Genomic DNA, 12,687 nt, shown 5'->3' with positions numbered 1-12,687 from the left:
TGTTCAAAGTTGGTCTCTGCTGTCAGATGTGATTGTCCTCCCTCATCTTTCTCCGGCCGTCCAGTGACTCCTTGGCGATGACCTTTGACCTCCTCCCAGTGGATGCTGTGAGAGGTTCAGGCCTGGTGTTCACCGGCAGACACTTCCCTCGCTGTCACATGTGATGCCATACACCACCTCAGGGGCGTCCAGTCTTTAGGGTGGAGCAGCAGAGATCTTAGGTGTTGAATGGTTTGTGGTGCGTGTTGACTCCTTGTGACTCTAAAACTCTGACTGGATGTCTTCAAAGTCTTCAAATCTCAAGGAGGATTAATGTACCACAAACTTTTCACAATCTATGATGCAATTTCCAACTTATCCAAAAGGGTTTGACAGTTTATTTATCCTGAAGTGGACAGTTTTCTCAGCCCACGAGGGAACACCTCATCCTACTAAACTGGTAAACACAGAAACATGAAGACAATCACAACACACATTTTGACATTTTTCATGGTTTATTCAGACGTTTGTATAGAAATGACCTGATAGCCCACAGGAGCTAATAACATCAACACACATGAAGCTTCAGAGCGCCACCACTCAAATGTCACAGCCAAGTGTTCAGTTTATTAGGAACACTGAGCTCAAACTAATGCAGTCTAATACAACAGTCCTGCAGTAAATCCTCCTTCATGAAGGTCATGATGTTCAGGTCTGAGCTGCAGTAGTTTCAGCTCGGTCGACCTAATAAACTGGACACTGAGTGTATAGTTCAGTGTGTGACTGTACCTGACAGACTGGCTCAGCACCTTAACTCATAAAAAGAAGCAGCACAGGCTCGTCCCAAATGATGTCAATAACACAAATATCAAAATATAACATCAAGTCACTTTATATTTCACTTTAGCTTCAGTATATTCACATTCATTTGCAGAACAACAGCAGTTTGATGTCTCTTTCATGTCTGTGTTGAGCTCAGTTAAGACCTTCAAGAACTTCAAGCAGCAGGATAATATTTGGTTCATTGGCTGCATTTATAAAGAGCTTTTATCCCTCATTCATCCGTTCACACTCACTCACTCATTCACACACCGACGGCAGCGAACTATCAGAGTATAAAAATAAAACAAGTGCTCTTAAAGCTGCTCAAGAGTGGAACTCGATCCCTCCACAATTAATTAATGATGATTAATTAATAACCAGCTCTCTCCTGTTGTCACCATGGTGACTCCAGTCTGTGTTACTGACCGCCGTCTCTTTCCTGTTACTGTCCTGGCATGTTGTCCAGCTTTTATTGTGAAGGGCTGACAGTGGTCTACATTAAGGTGCTCGGTCCGTGTTAAATAAAGCAGTAAATGAAAGCAGCTGAACAACTGCTGAGACATAAACTGACCTCATCAGACTGAACATTTCCACGGACACTGGACGAGTCTGAGACCATCTCAAGATGCAGAGGAGGGCGACAGAATGCAGCAGCATTAACCATGTTAAAGATTTCACATTAATCACTAAATAAACCTGTTCCATTTGATAACAGTAATGTATTTCTAAATATTTAAAGGTAAAGTCTGTAGACTTTAGAGGGACCTCTTGGCAGACATGGAACACAACATTCAGAACTGTGTTTCCAGTAGTAGAATTGTGTTTTCTTTAGCTTGCCTTTATCTCCAGAGAGATTCTATGGAGTCAGCCATGTTGTTACAGCAGCCCTGAACATACAAACAGGGCTTTTTGCAGTTTTATGTTAAATTGGCAGCTTGAATTTGGTGGCACAAATGCACCAGTTTGAAAACAAAGAAGGAGAAAGGAGAGGAAGACCACTTTGTCTTGTGAGAGGTTTGACATCCCAGATGACCTGGACAGGGAGGACTCCTGACAGGAGGAAACACCTGGTGAAGGTCAGGGACACACTGTGCTGATGGGACATCCTAATGTTTCCATATGAAGCACAAGGAGCTACATGCACATCCGCCACCCCGACGACCTCACTTTCACCTTGTTACCATGACAACCACAACCCCGATCCTAACTTTAGCCTTAAAACCAAAAGTCTTAACTGTCAAAGTGAGGAGCAGACAAAATGTCCTCACTTTCAGACAGAGAAATAAAAGTAGAGAAACACACACACACACTTCACAGCACATGTAAAGACAGTGAAGTCTCTGGATCAGGTATCTGCCCTGAATGACTGGGGGCTTTTAGAGGGGGTCTCTCTCTGCCTGTGAACCTGCAGGAGGAAAACAAAGTTACATTTGAGAAAATCCAGACTGACTTGATCCTCCTGTGGGTGTAAACACCAACAACATGTTTCATGTCTGAGAAGATGAAACAACTGTCAAGACTCTAAACATGAGACACACGTTAAGAATCTGTTGTGTTGTCTGCTCATCTTTTATATGTTGATATAACTAATTATCTAAACTCACCTTTGTTAGGATTTACTGTGATGCAGCCTTTGGAGTAAAGCACAGCCAGAAGAACACCAACACCAACACCAAGACCTAAAAAAGGGCCGACAACTGCAGCAACAATCCACCCAGTGGAATCTGAAACAGAAAACAGGAAGTGAGTGTGAGACTCTGAGTGTAACTGCATATCATCTACAGCAGACTGAACATCACAGCCGACACAGAGAACAACTGAAGGTGTTCCTGCTCTGAGTCTAACATGTAAAACTATCAGCAGATTAAAACAGCAGTGGGATGAATCTCAGCAGGAACAGCAAAACATATTCAATCATTAACTTAACTACCCAACAGTTTATTCTAGTACAGCTGAAATCAATCAATAATCATTAAAGCCACTTTTCACATGAAATTCATGGTTCCAACTTCTGTTATTGGACAGGACAAGCCTTGCCAACTTCTGGGTCATTGTGATGTCATGTCTTGCTATTTGGAGTGAGTCTCAGCCGAGAAACGCTCCTGCTTTTAGATGATTATTGGTATTTAAGTTGTTTTTTCAGCCATCAAGTATCTGGAGAAGCTCAGGCTGCAGCATAATAGTTGGTGAAAGGCTGCAGTTTGTACCTGCTGCCGTAAGAGAGACATTAAAGAGAGACATTACGTGAAAAGCCAGCAGGAGCTTGTGTTGGTTTGGTTTAAGGCAGACAGTTCTTCTGTCTGGAGGAGGAAGTCTTGGTTAGTCACCTCATTTCCTGCCTCTTGTGCCACTAAACTGGAGCCACCACAGTTTGATTATAAACCATCACACACACAGGATGCTGTGACTGTAGAGTTGACATACCTGAACCTTGTGACTGCTCTCCACAGTTGACACATCTTATTGTTAGAAAGTTAGCGTTTGTTAAAAATCTTCAAATGAATTACTGATACATCTTCCTGCATAATTAACTCTGTTTGTATGTGAATGCTGTTTATGTTTCCAATAAATGTTCACATCATATTGGTTTACTCTTGAGAGATTTGGATTTTTTGCAGTCTATCACACATCATATAAACGTTAATCAGACTTCTTGGTGGCTGTAAAAGTCCTTCCTGTCCACACTCAGGAGACAGAGCCTTCACAGGGCGACTACACCGACAGAGACGGTAAAACCCACAGCCCTCGTTTGGTCCAAACATCAGAGTGAAGTTCAGCTTCAGCTCATATGGAGCTTCAGCAGTCTGAGTTAGTCCAACAGAGAAGAGTGATCAGATTGAACAGTCTGAACAGTGAAGACTTGAAAAGAATCAGTGCAGACGTGGTGCTTTTAAGGACCAAATCCAACATCTGCACAATCTTTCCTGCAGTAAAGGAACACAAAGCTTGTGTTAGAAAATGTAAAACACGAAGCCTTCAACAGTATTTCTACCCCTTCAGGTCTGATGACTGAGGAACAGTGAGCACATGTGAGCGGGACATTTTACAGTGAGACTCTCAGCTGGACACTGAGCTCTAGAGGACACAGTCTGTATTACAGACACTGAGTTTCTGTCCAGCTTTGAACCACTTTGCTGCTTCATAGAGGATTTCCAGTCTGTGGGACTTTCTACTTGTACTTCAACACATTTCAGAGCTAAATATTGTACTTTTACTCCACTACATCAATCAAACAAAAAGTACTGGTTCATTAATAACATGGCGAGTTGGACTCAGGTTGTTAATGCTGCTGTTATTAGTAGACTTGGTTTCTGTAACTGGGTCTTCTCAGGTCTTTGTAACAATCAGCTGCAGCTTATTCAGACTGCTGCTGCCTTTCTTATGTGTGTCCTACTGGATTTTCTACTGTATCTTATTCAGTCTTTCCTTTATTAAGTGAGCCGATATCTGCAGGTGATCACTGCTTTGCCTAACCATAACCTGATCTAAACCTAATCCCGTCTATGGAGGGCACCACTACAGGAAATGGTATCTCATGGGGGAACAGACTTCGACATAACAGCTTTAACAGCAGCTTATTTACACTGAAAATGGCGGCAAAGATAACAGGGGATGTATTCATGTCATAACATAACACGTATGGAGTTAATCTGCAGATGCTCTGGTTCAAAACAAGACCAAACATTTCCAAGAATGTCAGATTCTGAGACAGTTATAGGCTAAAATGTGGCCGATAACAGACTAGGTAAGGTTTGGTTTTCGCCTCTGTCATGTCAAGCTGAAGCTTCGTTGGTGATTTGCAGTCTCAACCTGCTGGTTAAGAGAAATGAGGAGTCCGCCGTCTAATATGGAGATAATCAAAAATATTGGAATATGAAAATACAGCTGGGAAGAAACTGCTGCTTCATACTTCAGCACATTTCAGAGGGAAATACTGAGCTTTTTACTGCACTGCATTGATCACACAGACAGAGTCCCTCGTTACTTTGATCCAACAAAACAGAAAATAGAACACTTTTACTACTTTTACTACATTTTACTGACGTCTTTGACTGCAGGACTTTTACTTGTAACAGTATTTTTACTTTGTGGTTTTGCCACTTTTCCTCAATATAATCATTTTATTAAAAAGAATATGAGTCCTTCCTGTACGTCAGGCCCATAAAATGATCTCAATACGGGATCCTGATCAATCGATAACAACGACGAACTCTGGACATTTCCTACTCGATATGGATCGATCCAACAACCAATCACACAGCAGGAATAAACCTGACAACAGCCGGTCAGTCTGCAGTTTGTGGCTGATAGTTCAAAGCACACGCCCACTTCCTACCACAAAGCATTGTGGGAGCTGCTCATAAAGACAGTGGAGGTGAAAGAGGACGTCCTCTGGAAAAGAGGAATGACTGAGTGGAAACAAGGGGCAGGAAAGTGAAAGTGAACTGTCGTTAAACTCTGATAATGCAATTTGTATTGCTTTACTTAAATAAGAGTAAATGTGCTGTATATATCTCTTTTTCTTAAGTTCACTCTGAACAAACGTTAACATTTATGGAAACTAATAACTCAATTACAATATCTGAATTTCAAACCACTGCCAGGAATACTCTCACCATTGACAGGGACATATGTCTCAGTTTGAATCTGATGGCTGATCTCCTCCTGTGTGGCTACGCAGCGATACCAGCCTGTCTTGGTCACAGTAGTTTGGAGGATAACGTCGTAGCTGCCTCCTCTTTCTGTGAACTGTGGTTCTTTAGCAGGAAGGATGTTTCCAGCACTGTCCTTCCACTGTAGAAGTGGTTTTGGAGAAGCTCCTTCAACCAGACACTGGAGTGAAACCCCATCATCTGTTGAACCAAGTGTCACAATGTTTGGTTTTGAAGATGCACCTGGGAACATAAAAGTCAATAGATTTGTCAGACAATTACTGCATTTAGAGATGTGACATCAAAAGGGTGTTTGTGCCTTCTTAGATATAAATACTAAATAAACTCAAACTCAACTGAGTGTATTTGACTTGTTGTTTTCCAGTGGGCTGGATGGAATTGTTAGGACAATATGACTTTATCAATGTCAGGGTATCAATAAAGATCCACTGGACTGGTTTTAGCACAGGTAACTTAACAAAGTGCTGGATGTTGCCCTGAAATTACCCTTAAATGCAATTTGTGGTCGTTATGAAAATTCAACAAAGTCAAAGTCATTCTTATAACAATAAATTCTTATTTCTACGAACACATTTGATGATTTACAACATAAATCATAATCATAATAAAGTTTTATAATCATTCAAATGACTACATTTTCTCATCATCATCTGGTAACTTTGGAGAAGTTGTGCAGAGCTCTGCAGACCCCTGCTGGAGATGCTCTGCACTGCACTTTCTAAAATATCTGAGAGCCACTTCTGTCTGTCAGCCTGAAATCTGCTGCAGACATGACAGACAAGCTGAGGCAGAGATCCTGTGAATTTTGGATTGATCTGTTGATTGTTCTCTCAGTTATTCAAGGAGTTGTTTGCTCCACAAAACGTCTGAAAATGTCTTGTTTAGTCCACAACCCAAAGATATTCAGTTTACTGTCACAGAGGAAAGAAACCAGAAAATGTAGAATGTATTTAAGAAGCTGGAATTAGAAATGACTCAAACCAACTGATCGATAATCAGAATAATTGGGGATTAATTTACTAGCTGATAACTAATCGATTCATCGTTGCAGCTCTGGTTTCACACCAGTGATTTACTAAACCAGGTCGGACCATTCAGTCGTCACTCGTGTCTCAGTGGAGCCTGTAGTCCTGTGATAAATGGTTGCCAGGCAACATCTGGAGCAACAAAACAAACATGGACACAGCGACACATCACAGAGAGCTGCTAGTACTTTGTTAAGGCTCAGCAGGTTTGCTTTGGTCCTGCCCTCCTAGTTTCAGAATAATAATAATAATAATAATATGTATTGATGCAGGTCAGAGTCAGAGGGAAATATGCTGCCTCACACACACACAGCTGAGACATTAAGTTTAACATTACTGCCATAACTCATCATTTTACATCATTATATTCTCCTGTTAAATCTAATCTAACACACTTAAAATAAGTCACATCAGTTCCTTTAACACATCCTGCTTGTTCAGTCAGAGCGAATTCAGATCATCATCACTCATCATAGTTTGGCAGGTGGAGCTCAAACATCAGGATCATTTGACACCAGAGTCATGTCAGGTCCTTCTCTAGCTGCTCCTCTACTCACTCTCTGCAGGTCAGACATCGTGTTTTCTGCAGCGAACTATCAGCTCCTCCACAGAAGCACCTCACAGTTAGTATGTGGTAACATTTCTAACAACAAGCTCAACTGGTGTAAGAACTAGTGTGTGTGTGCTGTGACCCATTTCAATGTGCTGATGCAGGAATCTTCACCTATTAATCTCCTTAATATATAAAGAGAATCTGACCTTCAGTCGATGCTCAGCAGTGAAGAAGTGCTGGGGACCAGGTCTGTGGCACTAAACTAGTTTGTATGGTATAATAAGAGGGTCGTGATGCACAACACTTTGAAATGTTCATCGTTTCTGTCCTCAAACGTTTCCTCTGAAACATGTTCAGCACATGTAGTTTTAGTGTATAATCTCAGCTGTAAGCCGTCACAAAGAGAATGATTCACGATCTACGAGCTCCTAAAAGGTGAATCCAGACTGAACAAAGTCCAGTTTTATCTCTATTTCATCCTGAGAGTTTGACTGTTGGAGTGATCCACTGTTTTTATTCACACAAACACCTGAAGCTCTGATGATACAGACGCCTGCTACAGCTGCTCAGGAATGTGTTGGTGTCTTAACATTAACCAGCAGGTACAGTTTGGTCTGTTATTCATCACCACAATCCTCTTATTCGCTCTGCTTTCTGTGATGATTGATGAACAAGCATCACTAATTGTACACATTCAATGCTTAACCCAGTTTGATGCAGGAATAGGAAGAATCTCACCATTGATGGTCACAGAGGTCTCAGAATAAATCTGATGGTGGATTGTCTCCTGTGTGGCTACACAACGATAGCGGCCGGTCTTGGTCACGGTCGTGTTGACGGTGATGTAAAACCGGCCTCCTCTTTCAGAGACCTGTGTATCCTCAGCAGGAAGGATGTTTCCAGCACTGTCCTTCCACTCTACTGTAGGTTTGGGAAAAGCACCATGAACCTCACACTGCAACACCTCCCTGTCGTTTGTTTCTTCAAGTGTAGTGATGGACGGCTTTGGAGCTGCACCTGTGAAAATAATAGAAACAATAAATTACATAAGGTAATTACAGCTGCAAATGCTTTGTTCAACACATCTCTGATTGTGTGATCAAAGTGTGTTTTAAGTGGAAAACAGAGGAGCTGAGAGACAGAAACATATAATAGTTTGTCCTTAACTATTTCTGATTCTCTTATCCTGACAGAAGCACGTACACTGTGCTGAGGTTTAGATTTAAAATGTTGTAAATGTTGCTAAATATGCTGAGGCACAACATTACACAAATTATTATGTTGTTTAGCATAATTAAAAATGTTTTTAATATGAAAGACAGTGTCCGTCTGTTATCATGTATGTAACTGTGATCGTGAGACTTGATCATCACATTTCTAGTCATTTCACTCCTCAAATGGTTTTAACTTCACTAAACATCATAAACCTGATGATTTGTTACAGAGATGCTGAACCACACTGCATTAGCTTCAGACAGGTGAACCTGATGAAATCTCAGCACGGCCAGGTGAAGGAGGAGAGTGACGTCAGCAGCGAGGACTCACCTGGGACCTCTGGTCTGTTCTTTAATCTTTTGAGGCGCGGAGGTTGCAGACGACCCGAGATTTACATGTAAACATCCATAAATAATCAGACTCCATGTTTTCATGGTGACTGCAGGCGGCAGCACACACATGTTGTAGCTCGTTTCAAAGGTCACGAGTTCGTTTTTTCAGCAGTTTTCAGAGTCTAAATTAAGGATTTACGACATTAAAGCGGCAGCGTCTCACTTTACGGCAGTAAGAAGTTAGCATGCTCCTAGCTAGCCTGTGTCACCGCAGTTAAAATGTTTTTATGGGTCGAAAAACAAACACTTATGGATGAACAAGGGCTCGTTTTAAAGAACAAGAACCCGCCGAGTAAATTCAGCTCATTTCAGTTCAGGACGAAGAACAAATCACCAAAATTAAAGTCGGTTGTGTCTCTCGTTTATTTTTAGCGTCGCTCGTCAAACTTCCCAAACTTCGTGATTTCGGTGAATTTAAAGTATTGACAGAAGATTTGACCAATGATGTTCAGTATCTCTGAAATCAGTAAACGCCCCGGAACTAAACTGACCAATCCGCGTCTTTCTACGACACAACGTGACGCAACTGACTCGCTTTTAACTCCGCCAGCCAATCACAGGAGAGCATCGCCAGGTGAGCTCCACCTGTGTGTTATTGACAGCTCCTCTCATCCAATGGTAAGTCAGCACCGTGAAAACACGCCGAGTCAGCAGCCAGTAAAGTTACCTGTCTGACCAAATATGAAGTGACCGTAGTTTGGCCTCTGAGCGGCAGTGGGACACCCACACCACAGAGAAACTGTCCATCTGTTCAGGGAGGCGACTTTCACTGATGATAAATATGTAAATCTTTATTTAAATGTTGATTCCTTCAGGTTCAACAGTCTCATTTAACACCTGGGGACATTTTCCAGCAGCATGAAGTGATTTATGATCCTCATCTGGTAACTTTGGAGAAGTTGTGCAGAGCTCTGCAGACCCCTGCTGGAGATGCTCTGCACTGCACTTTCTAAAATATCTGAGAGCCACTTCTGTCTGTCAGCCTGAAATCTGCTGCAGACATGACAGACAAGCTGAGGCAGAGATCCTGTGAATTTCAGCCTGATAGCCTGTGTTTGGCTGCTTTACTGAATCTGAAATGTGAAGCAAAATGACAAAAAAGTCAAGAAAACTTCTATTTTTCCCTGTTTAACCTTTCACCAGTTCAGCTCTGTCAGCGGCCGCAGTGACATCGACGCAGCCAGTGAAACCTCCGAGTGTTTGCTTTACAGCGATGCAGTGGACGAGCATCAGCTCCTCGTGGTCTCGCTATCATACAGTTTGAAATGGGACGATCTTAAGAGACGGACATGCACAGAATCAAAACGAGCTCCAAGAGGTTAAGATGGGAGCTAAAAGACAAAACAGAACACGTGTTAGACTGCTTGTGAAACACCAGCTGCTCAGACAGGAAGTTTGTCTGCGACAGACTGCTGGAACTGAAGAAATGAGCCGACGTCTTTAGCCGTTTCCTCAACTCACCGACAACAAGCTTAATGTGGAACACGTGGCCTTGAAGACGTGGAAAAGCACAGGTGTAGTCTCCGCTGTCCTCCACCCTTGTGTTCCTGATGATTATGGACGCGTTGCCGTGTTTCAGCTGGTCCTGAAAATGAAAGACCCGACCTTTGAACTGCACATCTTGACCCGAGCGGCCGCTGTTGTACTCGTCGGCTGCATCGTACAGGAACACGTTGCGGCCATCTTTCTTCCAGTCAAACAGCTCTGACTGGATGTTCTGCTCGGTGCTGAGGGAGCAGGGTAACAAAGCATCGCCGTCCTCTTTCACGACCACTCTGGTGACCTCTGACCCTGGAGGACAAACACACGTATGAATCAGAGTAGAAAGAAAGTCAGAGAACATCTACGAGCCACCAACAATCACTCAGAGACACCAGTTCATGAGCAGTTCAGTGAGCAGTTGGATTTCTCCTCTGCCGTCTCATTTCTGGTTGTGTTTCAGACTCGGTTCATTAGTAAATGTAGGTTAACGCTGCTGCTCTCCAGTAGAAATGAGACTGAATGTAAACTGTTTCAGCCCCTGTTGGCGCGACAGCTCTTATCATTTATCACCCACATTCAAACACGACACCACAAACATCACTGGTTGATAAAATGTGTGTGGGAGAGAGAGGAGAAGGACGAGACACACACAGGTGAAAGATTCACTGTTTTCTATGTCAGTGAGGCCCAATAGATGAACTACAATAAACCTGTTAACCAGTAATTACCCAGGAATCACTGCTGCAGGGGAAGAAGCTCATATTTGTGTTAATGAGGAAAATAAAGAGGAAAATATGAATCTAAATGAGTCTGAAGCTGATTTTGTCCAGTTGTGTTGTGTCTGCAGGCAGAAAGAAAGAGAGCTTGATGTGAGCGAGCTGTTAGTTTGTGTCAGTGTTCCTGCAGAGTCTGACCGGCTGCGTCTGAAACATGAAAACCTTTCTGCGTCACTGTGCTTCCTGCTTGGGTTTGTTCACAGCCAGCTTCAGGTAGCAGCCACACGGATGTTACACCTCAGCAGAAACAAGAAAAGAGTCCAGAGGCACACAGTCGGTGCAGCTTTCACTTCAGCTCTCAGAGGAAGAGCTTCTGAGGAAGAGTGGTGCTTCTGCACATCAGTGCAGCTTCAGACAGGATGGAGACGACGCCCGCCCACACACACACACACACACACACACACACACACACACACACACACACACACACACACACTGCAGCAGCACTGACGCCACATTTAAAGTTATAAACCACCTCTACGACAGCTGCTGATGATACTGAGCAGGTCTGGTTTTCGGCTGTAGTCAATCACAGGGATGCTGTGATCACATGTCAATGAGTTTTAGTATCGATCCTAATGATTGGATACAGATGACGTCATACTGCGCTGATGGTCTTTATATTTCCTCACAGTGTCTCAGTGTTTCCTGCCCACTAAACTACACAGCAGCCTCACCAGTGTTCCCGCTCTCTGGTTGCTCTAAATGCAGAATAAAGGCAGAAGCCGCTTCACTGAGTCACTCTTTACTTTTCTTACCGTTTCCATCCGCGACTGCAGAGCAGCTCAGGAGACAGAGACACGCGACAGGAAGAAGCTGCATGATTCTGCTGAGAGGATCCAACATGTCAACACTTCACAGTGTCTTCTGAACGAGGCTGCAGCCGCTCCTCACCACTCATTGGTCCAGCAGCACTTTGGGTTTGTCAGCTTCAGCGGGCGGCACCACTTCCGGCTCACCGCCTTCACAATAAAAGCGTCTCCTCATGCGTTGACGATGACTCGTGAATTCAGCAGTGAAACTATGATGAGAAATATCAGCTGCAGCAGTTATTAAACCACGGATGAGTTTTAACTATCACTTACATTTATTGCTTCAGATACAGAATGTCAGAAACACCTCCCTGGGAAGGTTTTTCATCTTTGTAGAGATCTGAACTGGAAGTTTTTCCTTGTAGGAGTTCAGTAATACAGTTGTGGATGGCTGAAGCTGAAAGTATACATGAAAGGTAAAAGTGAGGTCATGTGTCCTTGGAAGAAAGATGCTGGATTCATGATTAAAGACAAACATAAAACAATAAAGTTTCCACTCAGCTGTGACTCCGCCTGCTTGGAAAAAGGTAAAGTGCAGCCACATGGAAGTGGACTGGTTCAGGTTCAGTCCCACCTGCTGCCCAGTGTGCCCCTCTTCTGGGGTTTTTACTGTTCAGGAGCTGCACACCTCGGCCTCCAGTCACGTCAGCTTTATTCACTGAGGCTTATATCTTTATATCTGTGCAGCACAACTGTCAGTTTGCAGGCCGCTGCACACAAATGCTAAAACACCAGAAGGCAACAGGTAATGAACAAAACTATCTATTATCCAAGAAATCCAAAACTAATAATAAGAAAAAGCACAAACTCCAGGGTTACATGACCACAACGTGACAAGAAACAGTGGGAAGCACACAGGTGTTCAGAAAGAGAGAAGCTACACACACACCAACACACCTGAGTTTAAAATAAAGGAGAAACCTGAGAAAGAGCAGCAGAGGAGGGTGGATGCAGCTGG

General features: G+C 43.0%; 1 protein-coding gene across 1 annotated transcript; it reads right to left on the bottom strand.

The window, feature by feature from the left end:
- Positions 1-5,330: 5,330 nt before the first annotated feature.
- On the bottom strand, positions 5,331-11,811 carry LOC139219971 (V-set domain-containing T-cell activation inhibitor 1-like). Its single transcript, XM_070852000.1, has 5 exons — positions 11,676-11,811; positions 10,121-10,450; positions 7,791-8,069; positions 5,418-5,696; positions 5,331-5,335 (listed from the first exon to the last, which is right to left on the bottom strand). The coding sequence occupies exons 1-5, from the start codon at positions 11,761-11,763 to the stop codon at positions 5,331-5,333; spliced, it is 981 nt and encodes a 326-aa protein (XP_070708101.1). The 5' UTR covers positions 11,764-11,811.
- Positions 11,812-12,687: the final 876 nt, after the last annotated feature.

This window comes from Pempheris klunzingeri, chromosome 2, assembly GCF_042242105.1.
Source record: "Pempheris klunzingeri isolate RE-2024b chromosome 2, fPemKlu1.hap1, whole genome shotgun sequence".
In the NCBI taxonomy this organism is placed as follows: domain Eukaryota; kingdom Metazoa; phylum Chordata; class Actinopteri; order Acropomatiformes; family Pempheridae; genus Pempheris; species Pempheris klunzingeri.
This window is presented reverse-complemented; position numbering and strand designations above follow the sequence as displayed.